Source organism: Misgurnus anguillicaudatus, chromosome 7, assembly GCF_027580225.2.
Source record: "Misgurnus anguillicaudatus chromosome 7, ASM2758022v2, whole genome shotgun sequence".
Taxonomy (NCBI): domain Eukaryota; kingdom Metazoa; phylum Chordata; class Actinopteri; order Cypriniformes; family Cobitidae; genus Misgurnus; species Misgurnus anguillicaudatus.
The window spans coordinates 17,459,566-17,481,326 of NC_073343.2; the positions used below are offsets into that span (position 1 = coordinate 17,459,566).

The window sequence follows — 21,761 nt, forward strand, 5'->3', positions numbered from 1 at the left end:
GTACAATGTTTAGTATTGGTTTATTCTGACCACGCATGTCCCGGGTCTCGTCACTTTTTACCCGATCCCTTACCTGTTCTCTTATTTAAAGTCCTTGTGTTTGCTGTTCTGTGCACGGTCGTTTTGTATCCTGTGTCCCTACGTTGCTTGTCTTGCCAGTGAGTACTTTGTTAGTCAAGTCTAGTTTAGCTTTTTGTTTAGTGTTTTAGTCTTAAGTATATTTTCTGTTTATGTTGTTTGCCCCCCCGTGGGTTTTGTTTTCCTTTTTATAATAAAGTGTCAGTATTTATTCATCCCTGTCTGCGATTGGGTTCATCTGTTTCAATTCCTCACAATAGGTCTATAAATTCTAATTGGATGAACTGTGTCTAGAAACCAGTGTAAAATGCCTATTAATGCACACCTCATTTCATACATTTTTACATTCTAATGGATCAACTTTATGCTGCCTAGCAACCACAAACCATACTGTTAGGAAAATTAACTTGGACCATATGTCTTTAACTCTTAAATGCATAGGCAAAGTCTTTATTGACCCGGGGCAGTATTCACTACCCTCCCCTCATTCATTTATTAAAAGTTTTACCACCTTCTTGGTATTCATCATGTCTTAACAATAATTTAACAAGAGCAAAAAAAAACACAATGTAAAATAATATCTGTTTTTTAATGAATTTAAAGAAAAAAGTGTATAGGGTCACTTAAGACCCGATGTATGTAATAGTGTTAATAATTTAAAAAAAACTATTACAATTAATAGATTATTAAAAAAACAGTTATTTAGGAGTTGTCAGTGGTTTATAAGATGATTTAGAACTTGTAAGTAAATGATTAATAAACTATTTAAATGTATATATATTATATTGCTATATTAACTGTATTTCTTTTGTAATTCATGATTAATTTAGATAGTTATAAAACATTTAGTAGTTGTCAGTTAACTATTTTAGTGAGCACATCTAAAGTGATGACATTTTATGCCTTGTAAAGCTTTTACAAATGAGATTTGAAGGCTTAGTTATCTTCTAAACAGAAAAAAGAAAGCAACACTTCATAGATTGATACAGAACATAGAGACATATATTTCAAGATGCAAAAAATGTTGCAGAGGTTTATTTTTTATTTTATATCAAGTGTTTAGTTGTGTGCAGTTGTTATAAAATGTTGCTGTCCTTTGGGTATGTCAGTTTCCCCCAACAGTCTAAAAACATGCAGATTAGGTCAATCGAAGTCCCCCAAATCGGTGTGGATGTGGGTTTGTGTGTCTGTACATTATTGTGTATGTGTGGGGTTGGTATATGTGGTTTTCAGGGATATTAATAGTGTATAATCTAGTCATATAAAAAATTGGTAACACTATATTTTAGGGGTCCATAATAATGCATTAATTAAGGATTAATTAAGTATAATAGTTATTATATATTAACCATAAATCACAGCTATTAACCAAGACAGTAAATATGAATAACTGAAAATATAGTAAGACTATATTACCCATGAATAGTTAACTAATCAACTATGGATAAAAAAGTAATACCTTTTTACTGAATAAATAGGATGACTATATTAGAACTGCCACCAATGAATTGCTAATATCTTCTAATAAAGACAATTTGATCTGAAAAAAAATCTTTTACCTTCAATTATTGATTGGTATTTACATTAATTGATAATTATTCAGCCAACAATTGTTTAAGATTTGTATTGATTTTACAACACAATGGTTAATAATCTTCAGGGCTCGACATTAATGTGTGTTTACTCATTCCTGCCAGCTTTTTTTTAAGTTGCCGGCAGCATTTTTTGTGATTTTCACAATTTTCACAAAATGCCTTCCAGGAAAAATTTTCTTCTATAAATATATAAACATACAAATATAGCACCCTCAGCTTTCAAACAAACAAAATGGGAAAAATTAAGAGTTGGGTTCCAGAATGCAATAAATCCATTTTGACTTATTTCAGATAAAATGTGTTTTCTATACCAAGAAAGTGACAAGATGAAAACAACTATTTTCTATTACAAACTTTCACATAGCATCTTTAGGTCATAATAACATTAAAAATGTAATTAGATTTTTAAAGATTTATTATAAAAACTGATTATTTTTCCCACAAATTCCATGACAAGTTTTTTCCCAAAATGTTATAAATCTATTGAATCAACATATAAATGTGCATTCATCTTTGCCATTGTATATTCATTTAGTTGACTAGTGGTATCACTGAAAAAGATTTTTGACAGCAATCAGCTGCTCGATTTTCATTGACTTTGCGTAAATTTTTTTTGAAGTTTTTCTTAAGATCCCCTGGGGTCAATGTGTTAGCATGACAGAAGCTTGATGCTGTTGTGTGAGAAACATTTTTCCTTCGCCCGAGTGCCTCTCACCTAAATTATTAGATTTTGATGGCTTACGTTTCTTCCTCGCCACAGGTTTATCAATGCCATCAAAGTATTATTTTGTTTTTGTTTGTTTGTTGATAACAAAGTACAAAGTAGATGAGGAAAACTAGGATTCCGCAAGCACTGCCATTATTGTTTACAATGCGTGGAATGATGCGCTGTAATTTGTTGAGCGGATTTATTGCATTCTGCAGAGAAGGAAGAGTGGCGTTTATCGCATTTTGGGAAAAAAGGGAGAAAAGATCACAGAACAACACGGCGGATATTGAATTTAGCATATAATTAAGAATTTACTTTTTAATACTGACATAATACAATACTAATTTTGGTGGTAACTAATTTTTTTTAAATGCATTTATCGCATTTTTGAACCAAACTCTTCAAATATGTTTCATCATATCTTCATTTGTTCTCTTTTTATAACCTCTTAAATATGGGTAGGTTTCTTCAAATATACCTATTTTGAGCAAAAAGCTGAAATAATTACATTACAAGGAATTTTGTTAGAGATCAGGTTCAGAACGAAGATCAAAACATACAGAGAGTTTAAAATGTTGTTAGCTTTATTTTTGTTTTTGTTTTTTATAAATTGGGCCATCTAGCGGATAATAGTGTAATTAGAGATTACCATAAAAACTCATCAAGGAAGCATCAGTGGGAGGGAAATGTTTTCTCTAAATTGACGAGATAACATGTCAATGGTGGGGAAAGAGTTGGGTGAATGTTTTCGATGGGGCAAGTAAAAGAGAATTTTACTTGTCCGAGTTCATTATGGCATTATTTTAATATCAAATGTCGCAAGCGTATTATACAAGGCAATCGTCAAATTGCTACCTGAGAACGTGGTGGATCTATTTGTGTTGCGTCATTGAATACGTTAAGTCACTTTCAACCAATAAGATGCCATGTAAGAGTGAGGCAGTGGCGTGTTTACCCACCACGCAAACCATGCAATTGCGGGCTTGTGGGGCCCCTTACTGGCCACAAGCGGTTTACTTATTTAATGATTTAGGCATAGTTTTTTTTATGAAAGAATGTTGCATTTATTCAGACCCAAATCTAAGCCACTCTCATAAACAACCCGGGAGTGAGGGATGTGCGAGTACGCCAAAGAAGCATCTTTGTGAGGGCGCATATATAGGCTAGTTCACGGGTGAAAAAGACTCCACGCAAAAGCGCACCTCTGCTCAGCGCGCCCAAATGCAGTCACATATGCAAGTGCTGGGATGAGCGCTCACTCGACTCTCTTTATGCTCTCGCAACTGCACAACATTTACTCGATTGTCAAGTTGACTTTTGTGACTTTGGGCTTTACACTGTGATTGGGGATTTGGTTTGATCAGTGACATGGATAATCTTTTGTTCCACACTCATCATGAAATACAGGTAGAAGAATGATAGGCTATAAAGACACCATGCAGAGGTTTAAATCACGGCAAAAATATATATATCAATGTCAGCAAAATCTAACATTTAGTGTTTGTCTAGTCTATTTGCTTGTTGTATCTCACAGTAAGTTTGTTTCTGCAATATAAAAATGAGAGCTATGTGATTCCTATTATAAATCCAGGCAATAACCAAATTACCCTTATGGATTTCTCTGTAAATTTTTTCTAGCCTAATCAAACCCAGAACAGAAGACGTGGACATTCTCCAAAATGTGACATTACTTGGAATCTATGGGCTCTATCTTACACCCGGCGCAATGCAGCGCAATGCGCGACGCAAGTGTCTTTCGCTAGTTTCCACCCTGCGCAATTATAATTTTCACGTTTAGCGCCACGTTGTTTAAATAGCAAATGCATTTGCGCTCCTTTTTGCGCCCATGGGCGTTCTGGTCTGAAAACGAGGTGTGTTCAGGCGCATTGTTGGCGCGTTGCTATTTTGAGGCAACTAAAATAGACTACGCCATTAACCAACAAAAACCTGGTCAATATGTTTTATGTTATTTAAAGGAACAGTATGTAGGATTGTGGCCAAAACTGGTATTGCAATCACAAAACTTGTGGCTAAAACTGGTACTGCAATCACACAACTGGTGCCCCATACACAAAATGACAACATAAACATCAGTTGAGGGCTGCAACTTTAAATGACAATATCCTGGCCAGACCACTGTTGTGATTGATATAAATATTTGAAATGAAAATGATTTCTTAATGTCTAGTGACATATCAGGGCCATTTTATGATTAATTGATATACATTTCTTACATACTGTTCCTTTAAAGAGTGCATTAGTAATATGCGCCTATAAACGGGAGGACAACGCGGGTTTGCTTATCACATAGTACATGAATGCGCAGCAGCACAAAAATGCTTTTAAATATGAAAGATTAAAGGATTGAATGTAAAAGATTATTATTGAGTGTCTTGGACATACATGAGGACCAATTATGAAACGTTAGAAGGCGCAAAGAGCTGCTTTACCTGTAGCCTGGTAAGTAAATATGCTTTGCTTTAAACAAATGCATCTGTTTTTAAATGTTTTTTTTTTAAATGCTACCTCACGGATTTATTGTATATGATGACTCTGTACCTGTGGATATGGTGAGATGAGAAACATTTAAAGTAATGCTTAAAAAAACTGACGCTGTCCAAGTGCCGAACCTTGCGGAGCCGTTTGTAAATTCTTTATCTCCTGTTTGTAACAAATAAAGTATTTTTAGAGTACAAACGTTTTCTTACATGCTTGCAAATAATTTTTTGATGATATTGGATAGCCATTTAAAGCAATTAAAAGCCTGATTTTTTACTTCCATGACTAAATAAAAACGGCTTTTAAAGGTTTTAATGAAAAAATTTCAATACAAGTGTAAAACAACACAATTATTTAACTTTAATCTTAAACTGGGGATCTTCTTCCTCCGCTTAGTTTTTCAGTTTACAAAGTCCGTCATCTGAATAGGGATTAGAAATAGCGCCAGCGCAACTGGCTTTTAAAGGGGATGAGAGCTGAGACTCTCATTGGTTTATTGCATGTTACGCCCAAAATACTCCCGTTAATCATTAAAAAAATAGGACCAACCCTTTTCGACCATGCGCTCGGCGGACAAACCGTTTTTCCCATCATTAAATTAGCAAACATGGATTCGGACACGCCCATTTAGACGTTGCTCTGTGCGCTTTAGACAATGCGCTTAGATCGTTAAAATGGGGCCCTATGTGACCTTTAATTATGAAACAGTACAAAAAGAAGAAAGAAGGAAAGAAAGAAAAAAGCTAGTGTGGTGCAGAAATCAGAAAATGTTAACATGCCAATATTCTTTCTTCATTTATTTATGCTTCAATATTAGCTTATCCGTGGCCTAAACCAATATAAGAAATACTATTTTGGAAATTTTTGTTTACATTTTATTTAATCTGTTCTCATAACATATACTAAAGCATACTGTTCTCATAATATATAATAAAACCATTAAAACCTGAATAGAAAGGTCTTTCTTGACAGATAACTAAAAAACTTAAATGCTTTCTGCACGTTATAAACATTTCATGATGTTCCTTTTCTGATGATAGATCCTTCTAATTTTTCATACTTTTTTCAAACTATTATCTTCATCCAGATCTGATTTTATTGAGATCTTCTCCAGTGTCTGACACTATGATGACAGTAGCAAAATTGAAAGAGAGTAAGTGGGATAAAGAAAGAGGTCTTAGTGAGTTAGAAGTCCTCTCGACTTAGGAGTCCTCTGTCCCAGACTTAGGTGCTACTTTTAGGGCTACAATGCTTCGTGAATTACTTTTAGTGAAAAAAATTAGGAGTCCTAAAGTTAGGAGTGACACGCCCATTATTTTTAGGAGTTGCTCCTAAATTCGCCAGTTAGGAGCTACTTTTAGCCTTAAAATTCTGAATACGGCCCCAGAAGTTATAAGCAAAAATGTAAGTGAAAGAAACTTTGGACTGTTGGTGGCGCTAAGTCCCTTTGGGATAAGACAGTAGTCTATAGGTCCACTATGTCATACTATTCAGCCTGTAATATTTATAAAAAAAAAAAAAAAAATTATATATATATATATATATATATATATATATATATATATATAGACTTTAATACCTGTAAATGTCTCTGGCCATCCCAAAGTCGCCAATCTTAGCCACTCTCCCTGGACCTTTGCAGGTCAGAAGACAATTCCTGGCTGCAATATCCCTGTTAATTAAAACAAGAATGAAAAAGTTATAAATATTGAATTCAGCAGGAAGACTTTATAAACCTAAAGGTCAATTTGAAAAAAGTATGCACTTAAACATATGTTATGCTTAAAATGAGTTCATAGCCCAACACTAGATCTAACTTTGCCTGGTTTTGATGTTAAATGCAATTTATATGGCATAATAAAGTTGGAGTCTCTGAATAACATTTAGTTATATATATATATATATGGTGTGTTAGTTCCCTTTTATCATAGTTAGAAACATTAATTTAACAGACCTTAAACTGGTTGTGTATTGTTGCAATTTGAATAATGTAAAACGGTAAGCAGGTGTCACTTTCAAAAGATTACTGAGTACAGATTATATATATATATATATATATATGAAGAGTTTGGTTCCAAAACGCGATAAACGCCATTTTTGAAAAAAATTAGTTACTGCCAAAATCAGTACTATATCAGGTCAGTATTTAAAAGTAAATAATTAATTTTACGCGAAATCCAATATCCGCCGTGTTATTCTATCATCTTTTCTCCCTTTTTTCCCAAAATGCGATAAACGCCACTCCTCCTTTTTTACAGAACGCAACAAATCCATTCCTGATATTAGAGCGGACCATTCACGCAATGTAAACAAACATGGCGGGGCGCGCTGAGTACACGGAGTCCTAGTTTTCCTCATCTACCTTGTACTTCGTGATCAACAAACAAAACAAAATAATACTTTAATGGCATTGATAAACCTGTGATGGTTTTCTGTGACGGGGAAGATTGTCATCAACATCTAATAATTTACGCGAAGCACTCGGGAGACTGGCGCTTATCTCCCGCCAGCATCAAGTTCCTCATGCTAACACATTGACCCCAGGGGATCTTATGAAAAACTTTACATTATTTTACTCAAAGTCAACGAAAATCGAGCAGGACCAAAACATTTTACAGCTGATCGCTGTGAAAAATGCTAAGCAACGGCGTCAAGTATAACCGCTGCAATTTGACAGTGATCTTAATATGACAAAGTAAGTGTTTTGATTAATGACATTAATGTTTATTTTTTATCAGTGTGTACAACTGTTCAACTAAATGAATATAAAATGGCAAAGATGAATGCACATTTGTACATTGAATTAATAGATTTCTACCATTTTGAAACAAAAACTGTCATGGATTTATTGCATTTTGTGGAAAAAATAATTAGTTTTTATAATAAATCTTTAAAAATCAAGTTATGGATTTGAATTTTTTATGTATTTATAACCTTAAGATGCTGTGTGAAAGTTTGTAACAGAAAATAGTGGTTTTCATCTTGTCACTTTCTTGGTATAGAAAACACGTTTTTACCGAAATTTGTCAAAATGGATTTATTGCGTTTTGGAACCAAACTCTTCATATATATATATATATTGCATATATATATATATATATATATTGCATATATATATATATATATATATATATATATGTATATGTAATTCTCTGTCTCAGAGTGCAGCTATTGACCATCATCAAAAAATTTTACAGATCATCTGATGCACAGTGCATACAAAACTGGCAAGAGCTAGCTAAAATTGCCAGTTTCAATCTGATTGGCTTTAGGAATTGATATAGGAATGAGGGTGCACAGCTTTTGTTGGGCTGAGGGTTTGAAAAGTTTAAAAGATGTGTAAGAGCCTCTATAGTTATGGTCAAATGTTTGACTCTTTGGAAACTATAGTATTCATGTTTTTGTTGCAGGTTAAAGTTTCAGTTTAAGAGCAATGACCTTCCAGAAACTGTATTACTAAAACTGAAGCTGTGCATAACAAACTGTGTTAGGAACTTTCAAATTAAACCACAGATTGGTACACGTCTCAACGTACCCTGTTCTACAGCTTGGATTGATGACCAGGCTGTTCATCTAGCATAAATTAGTTCTATTGTAAGTAGACTAATTTGTCATGCCATTCTAGATAGGAGTGTCAAAAAGTAGACTCACAAACAGAGTTGAAGAACGCTGAATATGTGTCCACCTCAGAAGAAAGCAAACTAATCTTTTTGTTATGGGGACAGTAATGTGCATTTATTTGCTTGGGTATCAGTAAATATCCCTGTGGATGAATTGGTTCTCTTCTAAATACTGGCAGCCACGGGCTATGTCTCTGGCAATGTTGAGAAGGTCTACGATGGTTAGACTGGAAGGGTGCTCCTAAGAACATTATAGAGGATTATAAAGCTGGGAATAAGAAGCAATTGGTTGTATATATGTATATATTGTTCTTACTAGTCTGGGTCTAGTTTCCCTCAAAAAGCTCTTAAGATCTCCTCCAGCCATGAGCTCCAGCAGAATAAAGCGAGGCAGTGCCTGGAGACTCACCCCGATGCATCGCACAATGTTTTGGTGACTAAACTTGCTGTTAAAAGAAGAAAGATATTTAGCCCTTTATCTTTACCTTTAAATATGTGGGTTTGTAGCATTTTACGAATCAGAGTGTATAATGTTTTTTGTGTTTAAGTTTTACCTGATAATAAGAGCTTCCATGAGAAAGTCCAGTTCGTCCTGCTCAGAGCATACTTCAGGAAGGGTCTAAATAGGAAATCATTAACACATTTTAACTCATAATATATGATGATCATGTCCATGATAATTTTTTTCCTTTTTGTAAGGACACATTATTAAACACAAGTATCTGTAAGTTAAAACAATGTCTGGAACCTGATATTTGAATATGACTTATTGGCTACCTAACTGGCTAAGTTTCAGGATAAACCAGGGATGTCTACATGAATAACAGTTGAATAAATAATGTCATTTTAGCTTGTTTTTTGTTCCATTGAAAATTAGCCTGTCAGGGAGCAGGCTTAAGTTGTAGAATTTGTTCTTGATCTGATTATACAGATGGAAAAATCCCAGGTATGTTCAAGCTTACTATGGAAGCCACAAATAAAGAATATGACACTGATCAATTCAAGTGCTGTTTTAAACATGATTTGTTAAGATTCATCTTATTTCTATTACCGTTTAAATATTTTTCATATTTTTTTACTGATCTTACCTTTACTGCCACCTGCATAGGACTGGGCTCCCCTGGTATACCAACAGCAAGTCCTTCATAGACCTCCCCAAAAGCACCATGACCTAAACCTCTACAACCAAAGAAAATTAGAGAAGGAAAATTGTTACTTATTTTGTCTCATAATTTCACATTTTGTCTCATAATGTCACATTTTATCTTACTACATGGACAGGCCAGTAAAACTGGTGCTATCATTTTTAATCACTTAAATTCTTAATATTTAAATAATAAAATGTATAATTTTGAATGTAAAATGGTGTAAGATCAAATTTAGAATGTTTTCTACGCAACATTTTATAAATGAAGCCCCAAATCCTCCTGCATCAAACCAACTGAACCACAGAGAGTTGTCGCTGACCCCTAACCTGGTTAGAGAGATGTTGCGGCGTGGCACCTCCTTAAGATCGTTGACAGAGGCAGTCTTTCCGCCAAAGCAGTAATTAGGGTTGTAGTCGGTCATGATGGTGGAAGCCCGTAGTTTGCTGAGTTTACAGTCAGGACTCTGTAGCTCCAGCTGAATAGACTGCAGCTCTGTGTGTTTACGCCTGTACACTGGATGATAAACAGCACAGCACAACTTTTTTCCAGGTGGCTAGCAAGGTGATGGTATAATGGTATTGGTGGTATTTTAACCGTTAAACTTTTTATGTTGAAGCAAGCAGTATAGCAAATATATTTCATACAAGATAAAATACTGGCAAACCCAGTGGGGATATTATTATCACAAATGAATTAATACTAGTGTGGCAGGCCCAGGCACTTACATTTAAGTTTTTTTTCAGTTACTTAACACATAATAATGGCAAAAGTCTCATTACATTGTGTTCAGCACAAACTGGGCTACTACATTAGTTGAGCAACATGTATGTACATGTTTCTATTTTTGAGAGAAAAATGTTTATGCATGGTTTTTGAAAAAGCTAAATGTTTAAGTCACTGATATAAGTCCACAAAACCCATACTAAACATGTTTTCCTAAGACTTTTCAAAACAGGATCTAGTAGTCTAGAGTTTTTCCTTTAAAATTATGTGAACATTTTCCTGCCAACTCATTTACATTAAACAATATATTGATTTTTGAAGTTTCTAAGATACTTTTGCCCAGGAAAAGCCGTATGCGAGAAGGCAGTAAAGCTCCTGAATAATCTGCGATTGACAGCTGAGGAAACAAAAGACTTGCATAATGAGCCGCATAATGAGCCTTTTAGACAAAAATGTGAGACAAAACTACTTTTTCTGTAGTAACAGAAGTAGCATACCAGCACCGGCATCCCATGCTGGTCATATCAGCAAGACCAGCATGTTTTCTTTTGGTGCTGGTATGCTGGTGACCACCAGCTACACCAGCACCAAACCAGCATGGGAATTATGCTGGTCTATGCTGTTTTTTCACCGGGAAGCACAAAGAAATTACTCGAGAGAACTTTTAGTAAGGAGACAGGCGCTAGTAAATAAGGATTTAGATGTCATGAACTCGGATAAAAGTCAACTCAACACAGCGGCGAATGAAAAGACTGGATATCAGGAATTGTGTGTCCATTGACTGCGGGAGGCGAGAGCAATGCATATGGATCGTCTCTGCTCTTTACTTCAATGGCATGGGGCATGGCGATCTCAGCTCATTACAGATAATAAGGTAACAGGAGAAAGATGGTACCTCTCCTCCTTCTCATACAGTTTACACCGAATGAGAATATTTGTTTTCTTTTTCACTTGTGGAAAAGTATCATTCGGATTATTATAATGCTAGGCAGCAGTCTCACAAAAAAGGAGAGAAAAAGGAAAAAGAAAACTATTGCTGGGTAAACAGTAATGAGCAATACTTTAAAGAACAATGAAACAAATGTCTCTGTGCTGTCTATGTTCCTGAATGTTTTTTTGATCTCTCTGCTGCCCATCTGACTCCTCACCTGCTCTTATCTTTGGATTGTTCCCTGTTCTGACTGGACTCCACAAATAGTAAACTATCCTTGTCTCGCTGCCCTCCTGGAGTTGTTAGCACGTTGTTCAGCTTTATTAATAATGTATGATTTATCTATGCAGTTCGCTTTGAGGGTGATAGTGACAGCGACATATAGCTTGTGTGAGTTGCATTTAAGAAACAAATGTTTCAAACCTCGCAGGGTGATACATCAAGAAAACGCCACATAGGTTGCTGAGTTGCACTGCTGCTTTTTTTTAAAGTTTGCTCCCCTATGGAGCCGGGCCTGTAACGTGGCCAAATGTAAAATGCCACATTCACAAAGTGTCACAATCACATAAATTCATGGGTTTGATGGGTTATCTGTTATCTGTAGTGTTATCTGTTTTTCCCTTAATTTCACAGGATTGCAAATGCAACACAAACATTTGGTTAATTTAAATGAATTAATTCAGAAAGTTATTTACACAAGGCAAATAGCTTCCCTTGTTGGCAAGCACTATTTACATAAAACTGCTATATAACTAAAACTAAAGCTCTAAATATACACATGAAACTCGGCATGTTCAGTTGCATATGCAGTAGAATGTATGGCTTGTAAGCCTGGCCAACCCTTACCCAAGAGTGCAAGGGAGACAAAATGAGCGACCATATTCCGTTCTAGCCTGGTCCAACCAGACTCGTACATTAAGTCTGGCCACGCTCCATTGCAAAGCGTTACTTCCGTTAAGGAGGGTCCTCTGTTGAAGTTTAAAACTATTGGATCTGCCCAGAGTCACTCTGAATCTGCCATAACCAATAGCTAACGTTTGGTCGTGACGTATGTCATGCGGCGAAACCGGACGGAAACAACAAGTCAGAATAATCAGACAAACAAAACTGGTTCTTGCTCCGGCTTTAACTTCTGTATATTCGGCAGTTTTGCAACAACGGACCGAATATCTTTTCTCAGGTCTTCTCCGCTGCCATTACTGAACTACAAATCAAACTGACCCACAACCTCAACGTCATTGTTCTTAGCCACCCCCATCTGTTCGCTGATTGGACCTGCAGATTTTTGCAGGAGAAAACGAAACTCTACAGTGCAGTCCCAGACGTAGTACTGAAGCAAAATGAAAATAAAGCGGAAGCACGTAGGAGGGCGAAGCCAGGCTAATTCCGTTCAGCTTGTATGATATTAGCATATAATATGCTGTGTACAAAGTTTTTATCTATTTATCTGAAAGTTATGGAGGCAAATAAAGGATCTCCTGCTTATAGTAAAATAATGTAAAATACATTTCTAATTTAAAATTTCTCCTAAAGGTAAGTAGTTTGCATCAGTGGCAGCATATGGCATAACTTCCTCTGGCCATACAACAAGGCTAGCCTATATATAAACAAAAGGTTTACATACTCCACCAACGTGTATAGTTAAAATACCATGATACTAAAACAACGCACGGACATGCACAAAGTTACAGAAACAACAATACATAAGCAATACAAACTCTGAAATAAGTGCAACTCCAGCAAGCGATATCCCAAAACAAGCTAATACCAACACAAAACATTTGGCATTTAAGCTGTGTCCCAATTTAAAGGCTGTGACCTTCGCCGGACATGTTCTAAGACTTATTGTGCCACAGCAGCGCAATTGAAGGCTAAGGCTGTCCTAATTCGAAGACTGCTTAAAATAAAGCCTCAAAATGCGTCCTTATTTCACCGCGCTGTTAAGGATAGAACAAATGGATCTAGCCTAGGCTATCCTGAGATTCATTGCGCGTCTGTAATGGCTAAATATAACGGCTGGATATTTTTAAATAAACATTTAGGGGTGGTTTCCCCGACAGGGATTAGCTTAAGCCAGGACTAGACCTTAGTTTAATTAGGAAATATAACTAGTTTTATCAAACATGCCTTACTTAAAACATTACCTGTGTGCATTTTGAGGCAAAACAAAGGGCACTGATGTATTTTAAGTTATGTCAGCGCAAGTTGTTTTCAGTTTGGACAGCTCTTACATTTATTTTAGTCTAGGACTAGTCTAATCCCTGTCCGGGAAACCGCCCCTTAAACTTTTGTTAAACAAATGTGTGTTTTGCAAATAAAAGGTTTCTTGTCACTGTTTTAGTATTATAAGCTATGTTTTGTATTAATATTATTGTGTGTGTATATATAGGTGATATGATCATGCAGGCATTGGCTTTTTCTGTCTTTTCTAACTTTGTTAGAAAACCATATCCATTATATCAAGACATACGTGGATAAGCATGTTCTGCTTGCAGCACTTGCACAGAATGATTGTCATTTGACATCAAAGTACCATAAGATCAGACTGCTTGTTATACACGCATAATGCTTTTGAATTGCACTCCTGTTTTTTGTCATTAAGGGATATCATCTTGTCTCAAATTTGACTGGTAAATAATAAAGAATGATAAAGCCCTTTTGTATTTATTGCATTGCATATTCTATGTTCAGGGATGACAGATTGATAAGGAGACATACTATTTATGACTGGATGTAACTTTTGATTGGATACTTTGCGGTAAAAGTGGCTTTCCTATTGATTTTGTCCTATCAGTGTGGTTCTCATGAAAAACAATAGTGAAGACCACTAATCTACATCAACGTGTCATATTTTCTGGTTCCATATTTATTTTAATAAGTCAGAAACGTCTCCGCTGTGTCCTGCTTATGGATCCTCCAAAGGTTAGACCATCGCATTTCAGTACTTTTCGTGGACTTCGGAGGCGGCGACCTTCAAAGACAGAGTGATAATTTTCTGAGGTCGCATCCTTGCAAGGTTGCATCCTTCGACTTGGGACACAGTTACACTGTGACAATCCATTCACTGCCAGATGTTGTCATGATGACCACCAATAACAAAAAAAAGCATAGTCGCCTTTGCTTCAGTGCAAACTGGATACCCATCTGCACTTATGGCTGAAAAGTTTGAATCTGAGTCCCCGAGCTAGGTAGTACCCAGACGCATGGAGGAGGCAGAGGACACAGAGGATGTGGCAGAGGTGTCCAATCTTCCACGTCTGCCTCACGATCCAGGTCCGCTGCTGCCTCACGATCCAGGTCCGCTGCTGCCTCACGATCCAGGTCTGCTGCTGCCTCACGATCCAGGTCCGCTGCTGCCTCACGACCGAGGTCCGCTTCTCCCTCACAATCCAGGTCCGCTGCTGCCTCATGATCCAGGTCCACGTCTGCCTCATGATCATGGTCTTCTACTGCCCTGTGATCGTGGTCCGTCCTTGCCTCACGACCCAGGACCGTTTGTGCCCCATGGTCTGGGTCCGCCTCGGTTTTATGAACACAGCCTGCCTCTGCCTTAAGGTCCTGAATGGTGCATGCTTGCAATGCTGGAGGATTATGACAATGGCTTGCGCTCACTGGCCAGGCGCATTTAGCTTACAAACAAATAATTGGATGCCAGACTCATTAATATGAGGATCAGCATTTAGGAGCTGATTTGCATTGACTATTTATGGTTAAAAATGGGCAGGGCAGATTCATGTACGCACACTTTCAGGTGATCTGTGATTTATAAAAGGAACATTGCTTGCTGGTGTGCGTACGCATGGTTTTATAAATCTGAATATATTTTTTGCGTAGGCTAAGCTATTTTTGGCTTTTGTGCGTACGTAGACTTTTGGTAAGGATCCTATGCACAGTTTTATAAATGAGGCCCCGGGTCACTTAACTAATTTTCTCCAATCGGATAGTCCTCCGAAACGTTTCCGAGACGTATTTACTGTAAATTCGATCACTCAAACCACTTCAGAATGTGGTCTGGGACGCATTTCAGATGATACTACACAAGTGTAAATACATCTGGTTGATGGAGCCACATATGTCAGCACTTTACTCCTCCCAAATGTAAACATGTCACCAGCCCGCCGCTCCCATAACGCGCATCACGCGCTGTGCGTAGGCCATCACGTGCTGAGGGGGCATTAATGCTGATATTATTTCAATAGCCTATAGAAATATTATTAGGCACTTTTTATCCATGTTACAAAAAAGGGGGAACGAGATAATTTAATTGCTCTAGTCTAGAAAGTATGCCCCCCAGCCTTTGATGGTCCGTTTCGGTTAGTCTCGCATAGCCAGATCTTCAATACTGAAGGTCTGGTGTTTTTCGCTGCTTTTTCTGGACAAAGCCCACCCACGAGCTGTATGACCGACATGTCAAACAACCAATCACAGTTTGTTTCATCTAGCGTCACGTTTCGGACTCCCCACAATAACGAGCCGGCTGGCAACAAGTCAGTTATTGAAATAACCAGCCGCAACCAAATAGTATCTAAATAAACAACATTACTCACCATAGGACAACGTTGTGCACTTCATCAACAGCCACACCAATGAGACGATCCTGTTAAACGTCTGTTTGAAGCATATCTCTCCACTTTTAAACACATACAAGCAATTCAGGAGAACCAAACTTTTTGACTCCACTAACTGCCTTAAAGAAAACTCTTGGACGTCTTTTAGAGAGTCGATGCTGCGAACTTTGCATATTTTTGAGAATCCAATGTTTAGCTGATCATGATAACTGCTCATTATTATCCACGTGAACACGACTGATTCTCTTCCTCAATGGAACGTCAGAGCTTTGTTTTCCAGGGACTGAAACTAGTCGCGACACTCGCGTCTACTGGAAATTCGTTTTTTTTCAACCAATCAAAGACGACTTTAACATTCTCACAGGGTTTCCAGAAAAGTGTACGAAAAACATCAGACGTTCAGCCAACAGTTTGTGGGCGTGACGTCTGAGGCTGAGACTACGTTTCGGTTGATCACGTGGGCGCCTGACGAAGTTTAACAGAGGCCGTTTCTCAATACGAAGGCTGCAGCCTCCAGAGGTCGCATTTCTAGGCTGCATACGTCATCAAAACTTTCTTATTTCGTAATATTAACGATTATAAAGTTGACTATTATGCTTAGTTAAACATAAATTGTTGCTTATGACTTGTTAATGTAATGTTCAGTTAACTGAAATAAACCAGGCTTGATGACGTATGCAGCCTGCATATGTGACCTCGCGCAGGCTGCAGCCTTCGGATTGAGAAACGGCCAGTCAGTAGCCAACTTTTGGAAATGGCCCCGAAAAGACAGCAGGAGTCAGGATCGGAAAAAAAAAAAAAATAAGAAACTGCGGGATGATGCCCGTGCATCATTTGCAGGTAAGTCCATCATGTTTAATCAATCCTAAATGAGGGAAATGTGCATGGGCTGCAGCTGCTGCTAATCGTAATGCGCCTCGAACTTGCTGTGCTGACATTAATGTAAGCAAACTATGTTGTTAGAATTTATAACTTCAGTGCAAGCTAAATTGAGATTTTACTGTAAAACATTATGCATTTTACATATAACTGATGCAGCTGTTACTTTCTTAATACTTTTCTATAGATATTGAGCAGTAGTTTATTTTGTGGTTTATTTTGACGTGATGGTGGTTAATACTTTCTCAGTAAAAGTTAACTTTAGCAGTCAGTGCACATGGCAGACTAACAATTCCTGACTGTTAAATATAAACGTCATTATATATGATATGAAGCAGACATTACTGTGACACTTAGTTCTCTGAATCTTTGTTTTATTTAAGAATATTGAGTATTCTTGTTTACTTATTGATGTTTATTTAATGTAATTTATTTAAAGTGACATTGTACTTGTGAAAAACATGTCTGAATTATTTTGCTATTCTATAAAAGTTTGCACTTTCAAATTTGTAGTGTGTGTTGGCTAAAGCTGTGAAGATTTTACTTTCTGCTATTAAGTTATATGTTTGGTAATAAAAAATTAAACTGGCAAAAACTAAAAATGTTTCTCAGGGTCGAGATGGGGGGCATTATAAAGTAATTATGCTTAGGGCACCAAAATGGCTAGCAGCGGCACTGCATGTCACTCACAAGTTGGCCGGAAGAGAGACAAACAAACAAAGACAACATGCCTACTGCTTTAGGGATCGATGGCAGTGTGTAAAAAAGCTTTCTAGAACCAATAAAATACTTCAGTAACAAACTCGATTATATTAAACAAAGAAATAAAACTTTGAGAAAGCGTTTTGCGAAGTGCTCTTCCCATTATCACGCTGTCTTACACTCCTGCTGCTCTGTACTGCTAAGTAATTAGTTCTCTTTGCCCAAATTTGTGTATCAATATTAATAATTATATCAAATGTATATTTATTTATATCAGGAAGGCAGGTAGAATAATGTTAAACATAACAATTTAATTTTATGGGAGATGGATGGTGTTCTGGCTTTTCCTTTTTTAGCATTTTTGCTCCCCCTGCTGGTAGTTTTATATTCTGCAGATTAAATGTTTCATTCAGTTTCCAGGGTTCTATAAGAACAACATGCAAAGCACATGGTAGCACACTTTAATTTGCCGTGTCAGTACATCAGATTAATAACGCTTAACGAGGCACTGCCTGTAAGTGGAGTTTGATTGTTCTTGATTATGTTAGTATATTATGTTTATGAAGAAGTAAATGCAGATTTTTTCATGATATAGCATTGGGAAATTTATATTGTGTAATCATTCTATATGATTGTCTTTTGGTAAACATTGTTGGACTGGACTTTTATGATGTGACATTTATGGTATTTTTTTGTTTTATGTTTTACACATTTATTCAGTAAACCAAAATGACATTGGTGTCAAAACTGTTTATTTAGTGTTTACCGTATTTTCCGGACTGTAACTCACTTCGGAGTATAAGTCGCATCTGTCAAAAATCCGTTTTGAAGAGGAAAAAACATATACAAATCGCAGTGGACTATACGTTGCGTTTATTTAGAAAATGATTTCACAAAAAATCAAAAGCCGAAGAAACAATGAAATAATTGTCAGTTTTAAGTTGAACACCACTTTTATAATAGTCAGTGATGCATTAAAAATAGTTTATCTTTTAAATAAGGACTGTTAATAATGCTTTTCTTGTGATCTATTTAACATCCAAAGAAACTGCTAAATGTACCCACACATTACTTGGCTGCAATATTATGTTTGAGTTTGAGACAGCATTCGTGTAAATATCTTGATAAAAAGAAACTGATGCGCTCCACTCACTGATCATGACACCAGACACGGCCAGCAGCAGGGCGGCAATGAGTGCAGAGGTCCCCACAGACAGACCCACTGCCAGAGATGGTGGGGAAGGCAGCATAGACAATTCTGCAGAAACACACAGCAACAGATACAGCTCACATAAATCAGTTATAGCTCAATTTTACACTGGGAAATATTAACTCCAGATCAGTTAAGCCCTGGGTTATTTTCTGTTTTTTTAGCAAGGCAATGAAAGGGTTTAAAACCATCTCCAACTCAACTTACTGTTTCAGCAGGACAAATGTCAAAATATTAAGCCAAGTAACTTTTGGAGTCTATGTCAAGGTAACAAGGGTTTTTATATTGCTTTTAGAAACTAGTACTTGTTTTACTCCAAGGTATAAGGATGACCTCCATCAGACATGCTGTAATTGAGGAGAATTGAGTTTACAGGGATACGTGCTACTCTTAAGAAAGAACTTTGTCATTCTGAGATCGGTTTTCCCAAAAAAATTATTTGACCATATTATAAGACACTTGTTTGTCTGATGGTGAAAAATGTTTCATGAACTGACCAGTAGAGTTGATACAGGACACTCCATCTGGGGCCAGAGTGAGCTCTTCATCACAGTAACACACCGTGCCCTCAAAGGTCTCGTGGCAATCTCCTGATTCACAGTGACTGCAGTTTTGCACTGGGTTGATAATAACTTCACCGTTGCCTTCCATGCCTGGAAACAACAATGAAATATTAAACAAAGGGGATGGGGGGCTATTAAGTAGCAGATCATTAAATAACCTCAGTCATGAGCTCTCACCATTTTACCCCAAGCAAGCCATCTAACCCCAAGTTACCCCAAGTATATTGCCGTAGCTCACTTTATATACCACCATTAGGCTACTATTCCAATGGTTATTTGTGCGTCTCATTAGATCTAGAAGTTAATTTTTAGGAAAATCTCCCAGACAATGTCTCACTCTACACACTTACTCTATGTACGGTCAGTGCTGGCCGGCGACTTCTTTTTTTGAGGGCGCTCAATGCAAAGTTCGTCTTAACATGTATGTAGCCCGTCATGTGTGTGGTTCAAAATATGTGTTCTGCGCATCTAGAGATCCTGTGTGCATCACATGTCTTGTCAAAAATAAGTGCTTGCTACAGACATGTCTTAAGTGTTTATTATAAAAGAGCCGCTCACGTTTGCAGATACAGTGGGGCAAAAAAGTATTTAGTCAGCTACCAATTGTTCAAGTTCTCACACTTAAAAAGATGAGAGAGGCCTGTAATTTTTGTCAAAGGTACACGTTTGGGATCACTGCCATACTGAAAGACCCAGCCACGTTTCATCTTCAATGCCCTTGCTGACGAAAGGAGGTTTTGAGTCAAAATCTCACGATACATGGACCCATTCATTCTTTCCTTAACTCGGATCAGTCGTCCTGGTCCCTTTGCAGAAAAACAGCCCCAAAGCATGAGGTTTCCACCCCCATGCTTCACAGTAGGTATGGAGTTCTTTGGATGCAACTCAGCATCTTTCTCCTCCAAACACAAAAAGTTGAGTTTCTACCAAAAAGTTATGTTTTGATTTCATCTGACCATATGACATTCTCCCACTCTTCTTCTGGATCATCCAAATGCTCTCTAGCAAACTTCAGACGGGTCCGGACATGTACTGGCTTAAGCAGGTGGACACATCTGGCACTGCAGGAATTGAGTCCCTGTCTGCATAGTGTGTTACTGATGGTAGCCTTTGTTACTTTGGTCCCAGCTCTCTGCAGGTTATTCACTAGGTCCCCCCGTGTGGTTCTGGGATTTTTGCTCACCATTCTGGTGATAATTTTTACCCTATGGGATGAGATCTTGCGTGGAGCCCCAGATCGAGGGAGATTATCAATGTTCTTGTATGTCTTACATTTTCTAATAATTGCTCTCACAATTGATTTCTTCACACCAAGCTGCTTACCTATTGCAGATTCAGTCTTCCCAGCCTGGTGCAGATCTACAATTTTGTTTCTGGTGTCCTTTGACAGCTCTTTGGTCTTGGCCATAGTTGAGTTTGCATTCTGACTGTTTTAGGTTGTGGACAGGTGTCTTTTATACTGCTAACAAGTTCAAACAGGTGCCATTAATACAGGTAACAAGTGGAGGACAGAGGATCCTCTTAAAGAAAAAGTTACAGGTCTGTGAGAGAAAGAAATCTTGCTTTTTTGTTATTGACCAAATACTTGTTTTCCACCATAAATCGCAAACAAATTCCTAAAAAATCAGACAATGTGATCTTCCGGATTTTTTCTTCATTATGTCTCTCATAGTTGAAGTGTACCTATGATGAAAATTACAGGCCCCTCTCATCTTTTTAAGTGGGAGAACTTGCACAATTGGTGGTTGACTAAATACTTTTTTGCCCCACTGTACTTGCATAATCTCATGCGTTATCAGAGTTTACTGTTACGGGAGTGTCTTGCGTGTATTTTGTGAACGTCTCTTTTATCATAAACGGTTTTGACGCAAGTGCAGCAGGCACTTATTTTGACAAAACAAGTGATGCACATGGTTTACGTGATGCAACAAACACATATTTTGAAAATGCAAGCAACACACATGACACTCCAAACTCTTATTTTGAATTAACTCCCCTCGGATGAGCAGTCACAAGCCGCCACTGTGTACGGTGATATAAAAACGTGCTCTCAGTTTGTCACACCACAAAAAAAAATAATTCACCACCCAGCCAAATTTGAATGATAAAAACTCAGGCAGGATTCTCTGCTCTCAAACACTGGAGGCATGTTGCTGTCAAAGCTGAAATAGCGCTTAAGGCTGGGGTATAACTTTTTTCCATGTCCGGCTCGCACGCGTCCGCGCAGCTTTCCAAGTACCCCCGTGGCTACACGCAGCCGCGTTCGACACTATACGCAATACAAATAATTTCTTATTCAAATTATTACTCTAACAGGCCATCAGGGCAGCACTGATTTGGCGACATTTACAGTACATTAAAACATTAGGATATGTGAAGAAAAGTAACTGATCCACCATTGCAAACACAGTTTAGTACAAACAACAAGACAAAGAACAGGAATCAAACATTATGTAAACAAACATGCTCCACAGCTTTCTGTTCTTGGAAGAAGTAAAAGTTAAAGAAGAAAAACGATAGTGTGTGTGCATATGCT

At 37.3% G+C, this 21,761-nt stretch overlaps 1 protein-coding gene across 1 annotated transcript in view; it reads right to left on the reverse strand.

Annotated features, from left to right (window-relative positions):
* Positions 1-21,761, reverse strand: part of LOC129416905 (ALK tyrosine kinase receptor) — a 723,819-nt gene that overhangs the window by 12,054 nt on the left and 690,004 nt on the right. The window contains exons 18-25 of the mRNA XM_073869493.1: positions 19,160-19,315; positions 18,606-18,710; positions 9,976-10,162; positions 9,590-9,680; positions 9,056-9,120; positions 8,818-8,947; positions 8,649-8,742; positions 6,461-6,557 (exon numbers count right to left, since the gene is read on the reverse strand). Coding sequence (XP_073725594.1) covers positions 6,461-6,557; positions 8,649-8,742; positions 8,818-8,947; positions 9,056-9,120; positions 9,590-9,680; positions 9,976-10,162; positions 18,606-18,710; positions 19,160-19,315 — 925 coding nt within the window. The remainder of the gene's footprint in view (positions 1-6,460; positions 6,558-8,648; positions 8,743-8,817; positions 8,948-9,055; positions 9,121-9,589; positions 9,681-9,975; positions 10,163-18,605; positions 18,711-19,159; positions 19,316-21,761) is intronic.